The sequence below is a fragment of the Artemia franciscana genome, unplaced genomic scaffold (assembly GCF_032884065.1).
Source record: "Artemia franciscana unplaced genomic scaffold, ASM3288406v1 Scaffold_692, whole genome shotgun sequence".
Taxonomy (NCBI): Eukaryota; Metazoa; Arthropoda; class Branchiopoda; order Anostraca; family Artemiidae; genus Artemia; species Artemia franciscana.
Window position 1 is genome coordinate 18,304 of NW_027067087.1, and position 17,913 is coordinate 36,216.

The 17,913-nt window shown below is 35.0% G+C and overlaps 1 protein-coding gene across 1 annotated transcript; it reads right to left on the reverse strand.

The window, feature by feature from the left end:
* Window positions 1-205: 205 nt before the first annotated feature.
* Window positions 206-15,726, reverse strand: LOC136043505 (heat shock 70 kDa protein cognate 4-like). Its single transcript, XM_065728420.1, has 5 exons — window positions 15,588-15,726; window positions 9,540-9,744; window positions 5,516-6,633; window positions 2,566-2,796; window positions 206-677 (listed from the first exon to the last, which is right to left on the reverse strand). The coding sequence occupies exons 2-5, from the start codon at window positions 9,742-9,744 to the stop codon at window positions 282-284; spliced, it is 1,950 nt and encodes a 649-aa protein (XP_065584492.1). The 5' UTR covers window positions 15,588-15,726; the 3' UTR covers window positions 206-281.
* Window positions 15,727-17,913: the final 2,187 nt, after the last annotated feature.

Consider the following 17,913-nt stretch of genomic DNA (forward strand, 5'->3'; position numbering starts at 1 on the left):
AAATGTATCAGTTACTTTCATACACAAGTACCACAGTGACAACGGGTGATACCCAAAATTTCATAATGAAAATGAGAAAAAAAGGAAAGTAGAATTCGAATTTCTTGTTACGATAAAATTACCCTCTGCAGAATCGTACATACACTTTCTTTGCAACTCAAAGAGAACCTAGCCTTTCTAAAATTGAAATCCAAGGAGGATAATATTTGAGTAAATAATTTATTCTGAATTTTGTCTAGAATGCACCGGGAATGTGACTAACAAGCTTGAACATAGAAATGTTAATCAACTTCTTCAATAGTTGGGCCACTGCCTGTTCCAGCACCTGGAGCAGTAGCACCCGGAGCTGGACCGCCAGGACCACCAGGGAATCCGCCAGGCATGCCCCCAGCTTGGCCATAGAGCTTGGTAATAATTGGATTACAGACATTTTCAATTTCCTTTTGCTTCTCTTCGTACTCTTCTTTCTCAGCCAACTGACTGACATTCAACCACTTTATGGTTTCGTTACAATTGTCAAGAATAGTGTTCTTATCAGCTTTAGGTAGCTTGTCCTTGAAATTTTCATCCTCCATTGTAGATTCCATATTGAAGCAGTAAGATTCGAGGAAGTCCTTGGCAGCAATAACATCACGTTGTTTTTCATCCTCAGCACGATATTTTTCAGCTTCGTTAACCTGAAATAATTCCATCATTACTGAGTGGATGAAAATAAAATAGCAAGTAAATTATAACTTTTACAGGAATTCAGACATCGAGTTTTAATCCACACTAATCATTGCCGAGTAGCGTCTGGCGGATCCCGCGAATGAATGGGCTCGAAGTTTCATCATATTTTCCAACTATTCCAATACATAGGAGTTTCCTGTATGAGAACTTGCAATTATCTATCAAGCTCTTCATTTAGCATTTAGTTCGTTCTCTCAATAATTCAATACATATCCAAATTATTAGTTTGTCGTATGAAAACCAGCTAGTGTAAGTCATTATGACAATGGAATAACGAACCAGAGGCGTGATCTTAAAGAATCAGAACCGAATCGACAATCGAGTATGTTCCACTGTCTAGATTGAGCTTTCCTTAAAAAACTCGTATTTCAAAATAAAGGTATTACTTGAGCTCTTTGGAAAGGATGCTTAAATTTGCATGCAGAGTTGCTTAATTAACCACTATTATAATCTATCAAATAATAAGAAAATGATAATTATTATCTAACAATGATTGCTTTTGGTCGGGATTTTCTTGTTTATTAGTACAACATTTGAAAGTTCTTCTGAAAAAATTACATTTAGTGTTTAGAATATTATTAAGTTGATAACGATATTTTTTCTAGTCAATTTTATTCTTCAATGTATAGGGTACGTAAGATAGTGAATGTAATGTAAGATGTATGTATGTGAGATAATAAGGGACCATCTTCGTTAAGGTTGGTAGATGATCTTTAATTTTTTTTTACTGGATGTATCCTGATATCCGTCCGTCTTCAATCAGTTTGAGGACTTCAACCTAAGTTAATATGAAAACGAAATCAAGTCTCCGTACATTATATTGAGTTATGAGTACTTGTAAGAGTAGCACAAGAAACAACCAATAGGTTTACATGGTAATCCAAACAAAAATCTGAAGAAAATTCATTTTAGAGATTTTACATGATCGAATCCCACCCCATCCCCAAATCCGTTATAGTCCTAATCTGGTAGCACAAATGAGTTTTAAAAATATATTTCCAAGTTCAATTATTTAATTAAAACTTGTTTAACTTAGCCATAGTCATTCTATTTGTTTAAGCAAACTGCAAGCAATAACCCCAAATTCAATTATCGGAACCTGAACGACTTGAAAAATTATTTTCTCATGAATTATTAGAAAAGTACAAAAATTGAATAGCTAGGCCACTGCTGTTCTTTAGCAGTTCTAGCACTTGAAAGGAATAGGAAGAAAAAGCTGAACCTATATTAGAATACTGACAGCCATATTAATGACACTTGTTAAGCACGGCCCTGAAACTGACAATTCGAAAGGTCAAAGGAAACACGAGACCTAACAAAAGCTTTGCCCGATTCATAACAACGTAACAAATATGCATGTAAATAATTTTTAATTTTCTCATACATTTTAATTCTTTGTACCCCCCCCCCCCCCGAAAAACAAAAAACTAATGTATACGCAATTGCTCATGATGGGTAGACCAAATTTTACGATAGGCAACATAAGTGTGCTTATTGGTCATTCATGAGTCTTGGGCGAGATTTTTTGATGAAAGTACTGTTTTGGGCTGAGGTGAATTGGCACTGTAAACAGTCATTATTTTTACAATGTCGGTGTCAAAGAGATTCAGAAATCTTTATTTAAGCAAAATATTCGGAAATGAACATTAATAAACAATTGTTGAAGCACCAGGAAGAATAAAAACGTTTATAAAACAGATTACTTTAGTCTTTCTTTGAATTATAGCTTAATTTTTTAATTAAAAAATTGAAATTAAATTGCATGCCACATCAGTATAAAAAATAAGTATAACTACTTTTTTTCAGTATAAAAAATAAGGAAAATGGAATTCTTACCATGCGCTCGATTTCTTCTTTGGAGAGACGGCCTTTGTCGTTAGTAATAGTTATTTTGTCTTCGCGGCCAGTTGATTTGTCCACAGCTGAAACATTCAAGATGCCATTGGCATCAATATCGAAAGTTACCTCAATTTGGGGAACACCACGTGGTGCAGGAGGAATGCCAGTAAGCTCAAATTTTCCCAAGAGATTGTTGTCCTTGGTCATAGTACGCTCACCTTCGTAAACCTATTATGAAAACCATGGAATTAAAAATAGTAACGATCAGACTGACAAAATAAACTAAAACATATAATCAGACATCGGGTGCATACACACACTGATCATACACCTAAAAGGCGTCTGGCGTGTCCCGCGAATGTTGGGCCCAAAATTTCATCATTCTAACAATACTCGCAATTGAAGCGGATTCTAGACAAACATAAGAGGAAAGCCGGAACCATCCAAATTCTGTCAGTGACACAGTAGCAACAAAAACTGAAAACACAATCCGACCTGCCTCCCCTACAGCCGTTTAGGTATTATATTATGATTTCCTGTAAGTGTATTTACATTATAAGTGCTGATGCCAAAAGTGAACTATCAGGAACTTTGCCCTAAATCCTAATCCAAGTTATGTCTTATGGAACTCAAGTCAAACAGTCTACTTTGAAAACCAATTAGTTAAAGCTTAAAATTATTACCAATATTATTTCAAGCACTGTTTAACCAGACACACATCAAAATTAGTAGAGGAAATTCTTTTTTTCGACTTCTGCCTATTGAGGTAAAGGACCACAATCAACTATATTCACCAGATCAAACCAAAAAAGCTTAATATGAACTGGGCTTGAATACACTTGTTACTGAATTTGAAGCATCAATTAAAAACAAAATAGGATCGCATTTTTTGCGGACCAAGGGGTGCTGGACAATCAGAGGGATTAATCGATTTCGAGAAAACTTTTTCGGCAGTTGTACAACTTCGTCAAAATCCTGAGAGTAGGCAAAGTTAGAGCCGACTTTCCCTTGTCAAGTGGGAATGACAGTGGAAAATGATAAATGAGCTATACAGTACCGTAAAGGTATACTAAAAGTGTTTCTGTGAATACTTGGGCCTATCTTATTTTGATTCAAGTTTCAAAGATGCTAAATTTAAGCAAAAGGAGGGCAAACTAGGACCGGGGTTTGGGCATATACCCCCTCTGCCCATAACCAAATTACGCCCCTACTTTTGGAGCGTATTTTGTTAGAAAAAGCCTTTTTTGGTATTTCTACTGAAAAAAAGCAAATTTTGAAAAATACATTTTGCCCCCGATCCCTAAATTTTCGTTCGCTCAAGCCACTAATCAACATTAGAATCCGTGTAATTGCGGAACAGCCTCAATTCACAACACTAACTGATCTACAGATGCTGGGTAATGGACAAAATATATTACTGAAAAATGGTATTATTCTAATTTGTATATGATTATGCCATCCTTGAAATGATCTATTATCATTAGTCTGGCTCTAGGAATCCTGAAGTGAATTTCGCATTACTCAGAACTAGATTTCCACGCCCACTAATAAATAAATAAATAAAATTTCCAGTTACAGTTAATATACTCTTCACATGAACCGATATTTTTTAATCTCGACAATTAGTCGGCTGTTAGATGACCTAAAATTCCGCTATCACAAGTGTTGTTCTTTAGTGTTTAAACAAGACTTTGGGGAAAGATATTCCTCAAATATTTTTGAAGATAAGCAACTGTATATAACTAAATCAACTCGTAGAAACGATAAAACAACTCACTTGACGTAACCACTCAAAAGTTTCAATTTACACTTGATATTATTATATTATTTACAAAAAATGAGATTACATAGCTTTAAGTTTAGGCTCTGTCAGTTTTAGCATTTTTTGAATGTGTCCCTTTGGTTCTAGTATTTCACAATTTCACTATAATTCAGTAGCTGCAATTCAGCTCCATACATCTACCGAAATTATTTAGTTTTGGGAAACTCATGTGTTGTTCGGATTATTCTAAACAGTTTAGATTATATTAGTTAAGATTATTCTCTAAGGAAAAGATCATAAAAGTAACTAATCTTTTCAATATAGCTTTAAGCTTGTTGCATTCCATTCTCAATTTTTTATCCAAGGCTTCGCAATATCCTCCAAATACGAGTTTTTAAATTAACAAAAGACTGATCAGCAAAAAAGGCATGCATCAATGGCAGTCTTGTTAAAGGAGTGTTAAGCGTTGTGACTGAAGGATTTTCAAACCCCTTTTCAGGTCCAAACCACATCAATGTGGATCATAAATCCGATCTGTCAATTAAATTCTGATATATTTGATGAAATCAAAATCTGCCAAAGTGCAGTATTATTAAGTCTACAAACCCTCTCTAAAAATCATCCCAAGAAATAATACCTTGAGCACTTGATACATGTAACCCTGGTGAGAATCCACTTAAATACTAAAAAACTGAAGAAATCATTATCTCTAAAAAATGTAGTTGCAATTCGCAAGACAACAATGGTGGAAAATTGTAAGAAGAAAAACTAGTTTGGGAAATTCTTCATTCGCAGAACAAAATTATCATTTCTATTAGATTAACCCATTTGATTTTAAAATTTCGAGCCAACAGTACTAGATAACTGAAGTGTACTACCGGAGATATTACAAAATTATCACATAAAACATAATTTGATACTCAGAAACCACATAACATATCTGCTAATTAAGATCAACTCAAATGGGATACTATCAAAAATTATGTTCCTAAAATATACGTTAAGATTCCTCAAGAAAAATCTTCTAAGTCAATTTTCCCCCTGGCCCGCTCACACAAGTTTTCAAATAACAAATTTAGTTCACATGAACCAAACATGCATATACAGAAATTTCTTGTGGGTCTTATAGTTAGAATACCTCCCTACAAACTATCAACGACAACACAAGACAATGAGAGTACTTGCCTGAATCAAGACGCCTGGCTGGTTGTCAGAGTAGGTTGTGAAGGTCTGAGTCTGTTTTGTTGGGATGGTAGTATTCCGCTTGATAAGGACAGTCATTACGCCACCAGCAGTTTCAATACCCATGGAAAGAGGGGCAACGTCAAGGAGTAACAGATCTTGGACAGCCTCCGATTTGTCACCATGAAGAATGGCAGCTTGAACAGCAGCACCATAGGCAACGGCTTCATCTGGGTTGATGGACTTGTTTAATTCCTTTCCATTGAAAAAGTCTTGAAGAAGTTTTTGGATTTTGGGGATTCGAGTGGATCCCCCGACTAGCACGATTTCATGAACAGAGCCTTTGTCCATTTTTGCATCGCGAAGGGATTTTTCAACGGGCTCCAGTGTGCCACGGAAAAGATCAGCACAAAGCTCCTCAGAGCAGGCACGAGTAATTGAAGTATAGAAATCAATGCCTTCGAAGAGAGAGTCAATTTCAATGCTAGCTTGAGTTGAGGATGAAAGGGTTCTCTTGGCACGTTCACATGCAGTACGGAGGCGACGAAGAGCACGCTTATTTACGGCAATATCTTTCTTATATTTACGTTTAAATTCCTGGACAAAATGATTCACAAGACGGTTGTCAAAATCTTCACCCCCCAAATGGGTATCTCCAGCGGTGGACTTGACTTCAAAAATTCCATCTTTAATAGTCAAAATTAATACATCAAAAGTACCACCACCGAGATCAAAGATGAGAACGTTCTGTTCACCAAATGTCTTCTTATCAAGACCGTATGCAATTGCAGAAGCAGTTGGTTCGTTGATGATACGAAGAACATTTAAACCAGCAATGGCACCTGCATCCTTTGTGGCTTGCCTTTGAGAGTCGTTGAAATAAGCAGGTACTGTAATAACAGCATTGGAGACGGGAGAACCTAAATATGCTTCTGCAGTTTCCTTCATCTTCACGAGGATCATGGATGAGACTTCTTCGGGAGCAAATGTTTTCTTTTCACCCTTAAATTCTACTTGGACTTTTGGTTTACCACCATCACTGATCACGTCAAAAGGCCAGTGTTTCATATCTGACTGGACAGTTGCATCCTCGAAGCGCCGTCCAATCAATCTTTTGGCATCTGAAATACAAAAGAAAACAATTGCAGAGTAAATTATGATTAACAATACATAAGATTGAAACCATTCAAACAATACGTATTTTTGTAAGGGTAAATATTCTCTATATGTTGGTAGTATCAGTTTGCCAGACAGTACATGACTGCTCAAAGCCCTAACTGTATAACTATTAAGGTGATTCTATACCATAAAGAATCGGCACATCTCATCCATTATAAACTTTAGTAGTTAGTGGCCAAGTAGAATTGTAGAGTTGATTGGACAGTCTTGCCATAACTTGGTAGAGCTTGGATAAGCAATCCAAATAAACCTCACAAAACTAAAAGACATAAACTTTTCCTGAAATCTTAGAAAAACCATGCAAGTTCTCATGTTTTGTGCTGGAGATATATATTTAGTTTTAGAGAAACTTAAATCAGTAGAAAGTGTAAATTTGGTTTTATTGATCAAACAGAGCCAAGTTTTCTTTTTAAAATTAAGGAAAGGGTTAACCCTAAAAACGTCCTAGTAACCTAGTAGGAAAACGCCCAGCTTCACCTCAAAAGAAATGTCATCTGATCAATCTGACAGCTCTTCAAATTTCCGGTGGTGAAACCCGCTTTGATTGAAAACCGCCGACAGAATTTCATTGTCTTTTCTATCAAATTTCATAGTCAAATCACATGTTCTCGATGGGTTTCAATGATAAGTAGTCCCTAAGGAGAAATCACTGATGGCCACTTTGCCTTTGAGACCGTCAGCCAGCGTTGAGGCTTACAAAAATGTTTAAAGTATCAAATCCTCTTAAGGATTGGCAAATAAATTGTAAATAAACAGCTTGTCAATCGGTACTAGACTATGCTATTAAAAATCCGACCATGATCTGCAAGATAAGCAAATTTTCCTTAATTTGTGCAGACTGTGAGACTGACTGAGGCTACAACTGGGCCTAGGCGAAATCAGCGAGCCGGGTCCCAATTTTACAAAGCGGAATCAGAAACTCGAGGTCTATGAACCCTTCCGTATTACACTGGAAAGATGACCTTGCCCCCCTTGCAAAAATCATGAGAATTTTTCATTCTTAGCACTTATGAACTTTTCCCTCTCTCCAGAGTTTAAGATCGCATTTGTGGTCTGATTTATTGTGAGCCTCAAGCCTAGATTCCAGCCCAACTTGTTCCTCTTGCAAAATGTATCCCTCAGAATTTCAAAAAATGTCTGAATTACCAATTCCACAGATATTGGCCGCTGAGACTAAAAGCAGATCTTCGAGACTGTTCAACTGAATCAACAGAACACTTGCTTCAATACCTCGATTTTCACGAGTTTCAACGTCCTTCTAAATATGAAATTTCATTAAGATAAGATCACTCTTTCCTAAGTTAAAAATACCTGATATCTTCTTAATTTATTAGAATTAATCCTCTCCCCAACTCCCCCAAAGAGAATAGATCCGTTACGTTTATGTCAATCACGTATCTAGGACTACTGCTTATTTCCCCAAGTTTAACCCCAATCCCTCCAATCTATGCGTTTTCCAAGATTTTAGGTTCCCCCTCCAACTCCCCCCAATGTCACCGGATCAGGTCGGGATTTAAAATAAGACCTATGAGACACAATATGCTTCCAAACATCAAATTTCATTAAAATCCCATCACCCGTTCGTGAGTTAAAAATACTTCATTTATTTTATTTTATTTTGAATTGACAACCCCACCCCCCAGATGGTTAAATCGCAAAAACAACTATATCTAATTTAATCTGGTCCGGTCCCTGACACGCCTGCCAAATTTCACCGTCCTAGCTTACCTGGAAGTGCTAAAGTAGCAAAACCAGGACAGACCAACTGACAGAATTTGCAATTGCTATGTCACTTGGTTAATACCAAGTGCCCCAAAAAAAGAATACAACTGAACGTATTGAAATGCCAAGCATAGTGCTGGTTATATCACTACAAATTAGACAACCATGGTCTGATTGAATTACCCATGTTTATTATATTCAAATTGCTACCGTGAAGAAGTCATACACAGTGGCGCGTATAGAAATGTGATCCCTTCGTTCCCAATCTTTCTAGTATGTAACTACATTTACAATGTAGCCAAAAATGATCGTAAAACAAGTATTAGTCAATAGAAAGTTCTTGCCAAAACCCCCCACTCCAAAATCCAAGATATCCCACAGGACATAAAAAAAAATATTGGATAAGGAAAATATGAAAGTAATGACAAATTTTGAGCTATAGTTAAAGAGCAAGCATCAGAAATAGAAACTGAATTTTTCAACTCACTCTGTCCTGTCCCCTCACACCTCTAGGAGGTGGGGCAATAATAAACAAATCTTGAGGGGGCAATAATAAACAAATCTTGAGGGGCCAAAAATAATAAATTGCAGGAGGGAGCCATAAGACAGATTTTACTTGATAAATTGAATAAGAACTGCCAAGAAATTCAAAAATATCTTTGTTTTACATTTGGAATTTTGAGTATCTCGGGGTTAATTTGAAAAAAAAAACAGCTAAGCCACATGGAGAGGTTAAAATCAACTGATAATCTTCAAAATGTTGACTTTTGATTATACATTAGCTACCAAAATATTTGCAGCATCCTCCTTAAACCGGTCTCCCACAATATTGATCTAGCTCATGATAGAATTCTGGCTTTATGTGCGAATATTTAAATAAAACTTGAAAAGGACTAGCTGACCCACCAACACTGACCATCCAGAGATGGACACATTACAAAACGGACATAAGGACCAAACATAACGTAAAAATAGCCTGAATTATACTTATTTCAGGTCATTATAATTTGGCCAGTAAACACTCAATAATGCAGCTTTGACTACATTTAAACTTATAGATAAAAGGCATAAGTGTGGAAAAAAGTCAAAAGCAGAAAACAATAGAAGTTATTAAAAGTTTTCTTACCAAAGATAGTATTGTTTGGATTCATTGCAACTTGATTCTTTGCTGCATCCCCAATAAGACGTTCAGTATCAGTGAATGCAACATAGGATGGAGTAGTTCTGTTTCCTTGATCATTAGCAATGATCTCAACCTTTCCATGCTGGAAAACACCAACACATGAGTATGTTGTGCCAAGATCTATTCCTATTGCTGGTGCCTTTGCCATCTGTAAAAAATAAAGTCATAATTAATTATATAAACAATAAGGGCATAAGCCTTTTATGCATAAACGCATTGCAACCATATAGTTGTAGTATGTGTAAACAATAGTTGTTAAATATATACTGATCAATAGTGGAAGCTGTCATACTCGTAATAACTGAAAATAAAAACGAAAATACATGGAAGTTGCAATTAAGCTCTTACTACAAGGTTATCAAGAAAATTGAGGATAAAGTGCTCAAAACCGCTTAATAAGGATAAAAATGCAAATAGCTCAGCCATCCTCGGTAGTGGAAGAAGAACAGATAAAAGCTCCAAAATTGAGTGATCTTTCAACTGTTGCAAAGAAAGGTCCTCCATTTCAATTTTGGTATAAAGGCTAGTAATATTCTATTGCCCTGTAAACTTTGCAGTATTTCTTTGCCTGGCTTTGCCAAGAACAGGTAGGAATATTTGCATTTTAAAAAACCAGGATTTACCTTAATATTCTTAAAGTTTCTTTTTTTTTCATAACTAACCAGTTCTACCTTGTAAATTGCCTTCACTTTTTGGCTTACCATGCTCAGCAAGTTAAGTCCCAGGAATCATTAGTTTATTTGGAATTTGGTAGAATCACCAAAATTTTTCTTTGCCAATTCTGGCATTTTCAACTTGCAACACATTTAACCAAAGACAATGCTTCATCTCTTCAAATTAAGATTCCTCTCAACACTGCTATAGTTTTGAAACTTGGCACATTAACTTGACAAGGAAGTCTTTGCATTCAAGAACACATGTTAAAGGTACATTCTAAATACCCACTGATCCCAACAAGTAACAAAATGCTACTGTACAACAGAAGATATCTCAGCCACTGATAAGCGAAGTGATCAAATATAAGAAATGGAGATACCTTGAATCCTTGAATATGTAAAATACAGATCATGTGATCTGTAAGCTCAAAACTTGATTAAAAAAGATTGTCCTTCAGTGGCTGCAATCTGGAAACAGAAGAAGAGGACACACCAAAAACACCCCACAATGAAAGCTACCAGGATGATTGTCTCAATCCAACCCAAATGGGAAGATATCTGGACAGCTACAGCAATGAGAGATGGCAACTCTTCTTGGATGCCCTAAGCGCCTCTGGAGGCACAGGAAGGCCTAAGTTAAGATGAGTTCCCTAAACGTTTTAGCAAAAGGAGGATTGCAAGATTTCTTTTGTATATGTTGATCAGGTATTAAAAGATTTCGTTTAGGCCAAAATATCCAAAACTCATGGGCTTCATAGTGCAACTTGATACTTCTCAAAATGACATAAGCAAATGATTGAATTTTTGCAACCTTGAGGAGTATTGAAGCTACATAAATGAAGCTTTCACTAATGGATCCAGAGACTAAAATCTGCTCGAGGAAGGTTCAATCAAGCATACATCTTAATTCCTTCCAATTTCTAAGGCTTCAAAGATGGTTTAAAGGAACATCCTAAATTGGGAAACTTTTTTCATTTTAAGTTTGAGTCGACTTTCCTTTTACTTTACATTTTAAAATACAAGATTTCTACAATTTGAGTACCAGGTAAGCTACACTCAGATTTTTTGTCAATACACGTTTAATTTTTTCAAAACCCAACAAATCAGGAAATGGCAAAGGTAAGAAAATAAAAAACTTTCCTTGGTAGTTTATGCTATAATCTTAATTACTATTTAGGTTTCCATCACAATACAGATTATTACTTGGATAGGGGAACAAGGATCTTGATTGGAAGGAAGATACCTGCTTATATTAGGTAAATAGAAATGCATCTTAGTGCATTAGTCATAGTATGTATTAGTCACAATCAAGTTGGATGAAAAATTGAAGCTATCTTTCAATTTTTCCATCCCTCATGTTTCTTCTTTTAACTTTAATATTCTTTAGTATATAGGTTAAACAGCATTTTGTAAGTGGCCTTATTCTAAAACAGAATAAATAGAAAACATGGCAGAATTGTTTATGTTCTTTTATCAACTTTATCTTGACAAATTGATATGAACACTGTACAACTTTCCCAAAATAGATTTACAATGAAATAGCTAAATTATGTTGAAAATTGTAAATTTTCCCATTTTTAACTGATTTTTAAAAACTTTTGCTAGTGTTAACAAAAATAGCACCTAGTGGTACATCGACTTTCTTGTAGGTGAATAATATGAACTGCTCAATAATTGCCAAACATTGTACTTTCTGGTAAATTTGTAGTTTTCAACATAAATTAGCTAGGATAACTCATCACTTGATTAGGCCCAGTGGCCTAACAGAATAAGTAGAAAACATGGCAGAATTGTTTATATTCTTTTTTCAACTTTATCTTGACAAATTGCTATGAACACTACAACTTCCAAAATGGATTTATAATGAAATAATAAGCTTGAAACAAATGTTACAGCCAATTTTTAACATCCAAAAATTATAGAATGAAATTATTATTTTAATGGGCCTTGAAACTTTTGGTTACATAGGCTGTTTTGGGCCCTTTGAGGTCCTTAAGTTTCCCTTAAAAGCAATTAATCAATTATGAAAGGGCATATAATGCTGAAAAAGTGACATTCACTTCAATAATAGCTAAATCATGTTAGAAACTGTAAGTTTGCCGATTTTCTGATTTTCAAAAACTTTTGCTAGTGTTAACAAAAAAGAGTGCCTAGTGGCACATTTGACTTTCTTTTAGGTGAATTACTCAGTAATAACCAAATGTTTTATTTTCATGTAAATTTGTAGTTTTCAATGTAAATTAGCTAGGATAAAACTTAACCCAATTTGATTTCCTTTAAGGCCCTTTTTGAAACCTTACAAGGTAAAATCCTAGTTTAGTGACTTCTTGCTATCTCAGAAAGGGGTTGAGTTGGGACAATGAAACTTTCAGGTATGGGTCTACAGGCTAAAGTATATCCAAGGAAGGTATTTCAAAGTACCCACCTCCACTCCTTCTCACTCTAGAGGGCCCTGAGGTTTGCTAAGGGCTAAGAAGAATAATATAAATGTTAAATTGGAAAATAAAATGTTCCTAAATCTGCTATAAATGGCAGTTTTCTGCAATAGAAGTTATTTAGAGACTCATTTTTGAACTTTTGGTTGCAATAGGTTGTTTTGAACCCTTTAAGGTTTTGAAAAGTTTAACCAAAAAGCAATTATTGAATTACAAAAGAAAAAACACACAGAAACATCATGTTATCTTTGTTAATAGCTGAATTAAGTTGGGTAAAATTCTAGTTAATTGGCTTCTTGCTATCTTGGAAAGGGTTTAGGTTAGGAAAATGAAACTTTCAGGGATAGGTCTACAGGCTAAAGTATGTCACAGGAAAGAGTTTTAAAGTACCCACCTCCACTCCTTCTCCCTCTAGAGGGCCCTGAAATTTGTCTACATGACAGGTTTTTATTGACCTTTTGAAATTTTTGAAAACCACATTTTACCTTAATTTTCAGCTACCAGTTGCTTTTCCTCTGCCTTTAGTTATCAAAATGCAATTCCTGTTATTTGAGTAGAATTCTGAGCCATATCAATGTTTTTTTTTTAAAATTTATGAAATGTATTTGCATATCTTTAAAACCTTACAAATAGGTATTGAACAGTTTTGAAGCTGAAAACAATTTGGTTGTACATCATTCAAGCAGAAGATCTATTTTACAAGGTTTTACTTTTATAACACAAATATTTTTAAAGGTCAGGGCCCTCTAGAGGTAGGAATGAAGGTAGGTGCTTCAAAATACCTTCCCAGGACATGCATTAGTCTGTACATCCACCCCTAAAAGTTTCATTTTCCTAACCTAACCCCTTTCAGAGATAGCAAGAAGTCACTAAACAAAAATTTTACCCCTTAAAAGGACTCACAACAGCCCACAGCAACAAAAGCTTGAACAATTCTAAAAACTATTAAGTAAGAGAAAATGGCCATTTGCAGCTGATTTTGGGGTAATTTTCATCTTCTGTAGACAAAATACTAAATATTGTTTTGAAAAAAATGTAGTTATTTTAAAAAAAGCCCAAACCCTTCAAAAATGAAATCACAGCAAAAGTGACATCATCACTTAAGGCCTATAGCTTACAAGATTTGTGCAGTTTTTTTTTTCAAAATACCATTTTAGTATTAGGGCTACAGAGAATATAATTGTTAAATAGGAAAATAAAATTTTCCTGAATCTGCTATAAATGGTAGTTTTCTACACTAGAAGTTATTTAGACTAATTTTTGAACTTTTTGTTGCAATAGGTTGTTTTGAACCCTTTAATCAAAAAGCAATTATTGAATTACAAAAGAAAAATAACAAAGAAACATGATGTTATCTTTGTTACTAGCTGAATTAATTTGGGTAAAATTCTATTTAATTGGCTTATTGCTATATTTGGAAAGGGTTTGGTTAGGAAAAGGGTTTGGTTTGGTAAGGCTGAATTAATTTGGGTAAAATTCTATTTAATTGGCTTATTGCTATATTTGGAAAGGGTTTGGTTAGGAAAATGAAACTTTCAGGGATGGGTCTACAGGCTAAAGTATGTCCCAGGAAGGTGTCTTAAAAGTACCCACCTCCACTCCTTCTCCCTCTAGAGGACCCTGAAATTTTCTAGCCTTCATGACAGGTCTATTACCTATTGAAATTTTGACAAAACATTTTACCTTAATTTTCAGTTACTAGTTGCTTTTCCTCTGCCTTTAGTTCTGAAAATGCAATTCCTGTTATTTGAGTAGAATTTTGAGCAATATCAATATTTTTTTTCAAAATTTAGGAAATGTATTTGCACATCTTTAGAGGCTTGTAAAATGGAGTAGCAAAGTTATGAAGCTGGAAACAATTTTGTTGTACTTCAATTAAGCAAAATATCTATTCTGCAAGGTTTCACTTTTATAACATTTTTAAAGGTCATCAAAGGTCAGGGTCCTCTAGAGGGAGAAGGAGTGGAGGTAGCCTAGTTGCTTCAAAATGCCTTCCTGGGACATACTTTAGTCTGTAGATTCATCCCTGAAAGTTTCATTTTCCTAACCTAAACCCTTTCTGAGATAGCAAGAAGTCAATGAACTAGAATTTTACCTCAAGATGAAAACTACAAATTTACCTACTTTTAACCACTTATCAAAAGCTTTGCTAATGTTATTGATTTTTTGAGGTAACAAAATTAGAATACATTTTATGGCCCCATTAAGGGCTCAAGATGCAATTAGCCCTAGAAGAAATTAATGAATTGTGGGGGAGTATAAAAAAGGCATCAAGGAATGGGCCCATTCACTATAATCCAAGCTAGATTAATTTAAGTTGAAAAATAGCTTTGTGCAGAAACACAACATTAACATAAAATATTATTCAGTAATGTAGTACCCTCAAAAGCCCATAGGTCTACTTATAACACAATTTTATAGGCCATTCAAAAAGCAATCCTATTCAAAAACGTTTTAGCCTACAGTGTTTCTAGGCTATTATTTGTGGACTCTATAATAGACAGCCATTACATAACAATAGATTGAAATCTGTTGGGGACCATTTAGCCTTTTGATAATTCACTCAGCAGAGCCTACGAAAACTGAGAAATTGTTCATTAAGCAAGAGAAGTTTAACGGTGAGAAAGTAGAAAAATATGAGGATTTTTGAATGTTATCAAGCAGACGTAGTTCCAGAATTTGAGAATTTTTGTTTGATGAGATGGGTAATGTTGTAATAATACAATCCTTACCACTACTAAAATGATGCTGAAACAACTAAGAAAAGCTCAAGCTTTCAAAGATTCACAAAGGAGAAAGAATATTCTAGGCTTAAGAAAAAAGAGAACTCGATAATGTGCTCATTTCCAGGAAGTATAATTTCAGCACAATCGTACAAAAAAAGTAAAAAGCAAACTTACGATTAAAACAGATAATCAATGAATCTAAACTTCTTGACTCTTTAAATGCTGAAAACAAAGTGGTTATGCTTTTCCGCTTCTGGAAAGATATGGTACTTTCGAAGCTTCTAGATTACAAGTAACGCTACCTAGTTGAAAACATAACCACAGACAACAATGCAAGTACCGAGTGTTCGTTTCAGACTAATTGTTTTGGGACTCGAATGTAATATTTTTTTTTTTATAACAAAGCTTTACATATAGCTATAAATTAGTAAACATTTTAAGAAAAATATATAAAATTCGAATACAGGTCATAATAACTTAGTCTTCTATAGGAACAATTTATGCAAATTTATTGTTGTAAATATATGTAGCTTCTTAAAAAAGCACATAGGATCTCTTCGACAGTTTTATTTTGGCTTCAAAATTTTTATTCTTTCTTCCTTTATCAGCAAAAATTCTATTTCATTAAAACGCACTTTTTTCTGTCCACTAATAAGATTGAATCTAATAAACAAACACATCTCTATATGAAAGGATCGCTACCAAGTACCCTTGCAAGATACGCCGAGAGCAGAGGTTTAAGAAGGTAAAGTTTAGTCAAAATATTAAATCTAAGTAGCCTCAATTCTACGTGGGGAAACAAATGTTGCCAAGTCTGTCTGCAATTTAACCGAGGACATAGTTTTAAAAGAGGTAAAGTTAAATTTAATTAATCAACCACTTAAATCTAAGCAGGCCCAACTACGTAAAAAACGATCAGAGTCAGTTTCAACCTGGAACGATTTTCGAGATCAAAAGTTGGCATAAGATGTATCCATGCTGAAAAATGCAGCTGTTTCTAGCTTAAAAACTTAATATCTTTTTCATCCCTTAATATATATATATACTAAACGATATACCAAATAAACACTAAGATGGCCAAAACAAAAAGTTAAACTAACCAAAAAGTACCGTAATTTCTGCCTATCAGCCTTTTTTGCCTAAAGAGACTAATATGAGGAGTTGTCATTAGAATGGTTTATTCGAAGTACTTCAGAGATTGACCCACAAACCCCCAAGAAATGATCCATAAAAGGCAGCTTCAACAATACCAAGGTGAAAAAAATTGAGACATACTTTTTAGACTTAGTAAGGTAGCATATAATACAAGATAAATAGTTAAATTTTTAATTCTCTGACCTTTTAGCTATTTTGAACGAATAGATAACTGCATAACATTTTCTGCCTAATAAAGAGGGCCTGGAGGCCCATCCCCCTTCTAAGTGCAAGAGTGTTGTTGCATTTTATCATAACTTTTACATGCTCAATGGAGGGTAGAGGAATTTATTTGAAAAACCCCTACTCCCTTCATTTTTAGAGGAAGGTGTTTTGTTGGCTTTTTGGAACCTTTGACGACCTGCCAGAGAGATAATTCCTTCTGGTAGAACACCAGGCGTCAATCTAGAGCAACATCTATTGCAGTTGTTCCAGCTAAAAGGATAATTTGTGATGTTAGCTGTAATTGGTCCAACTTAACTTTTTGGCTGAAACTTTTTGTTTATTTTAACCAGGGTCTTAACGTTTCAGCCAGGGCTTGCACCCTGGCATCTCCCGTGAAGACTCACAATTGGATCACATATTGGATCGATCAGAAAAAGTGTTTCGAGAATAATTTTCAAAGAAGGCTTGGTGCCATACTCTGCTTCTAAAATAAAGCTTGTGCCTCCCTATTGCGAAAAATGCAATAAAAACGCTTGCAGGTAGAGCATTTTCCCCAAATGACATCCAAAATCTAGCTGACTCGAGCTGTTTCTAAAGCCACTTCTACTGTTTTTGACTCTGTAATTTGAATTCGGCCCTTTTGGGCTTTTGACAGTGATGTTTGAAAATAAATATCTAATCAAGTAGATTTCCCCTCTCTATTATAGTAATCTGACCAATTAAATCAGAATTTGGTTATAAGGGAATAACATAGTATGATGCAAAAACATTTTACGGAGCACTTAAAAAGAACACTATCTTCCCAGTAGAAAACTTGTCATCTAAATCTCCAGGCATTCCTGGCGGTGCACTGAGAATTATGGATACTATAAAAAATATCACCGAGGAAAGAATCGATACTATAGAAAATATCACCGAGGAAAGAAATGACTGCTCAGGTCCTGATCTGAGCTGCCTCTTATGTGACGAACCGACAAAAGACAGTCCTTCGTTTGATTGTCACCTTTGCTTACACCGCATGCATGCGGCCTGCGCTGCAATTGATGCAGACATAGTTCTTGCTCTGCAGAAACCCTCGGGACGTTTCTTTCTTTTTACCCGTGAGAAATGCTTAAACCAGGGTAATATAACCAGCTCTAAA

Bases quoted from the DNA above. Each gene is read 5' to 3' on its own strand.
- LOC136043505 (XM_065728420.1), bottom strand. From the start codon at position 9,744: ATGGCAAAGGCACCAGCAATAGGAATAGATCTTGGCACAACATACTCA. The intron at 6,634-9,539 runs GTAAGAAAACTT...TTTGTATTTCAG, and splicing joins TCCAAACAATACTATCTTTG to ATGCCAAAAGATTGATTGGA. The intron at 2,797-5,515 runs GCAAGTACTCTC...TTTTCATAATAG, and splicing joins AGCCAGGCGTCTTGATTCAG to GTTTACGAAGGTGAGCGTAC.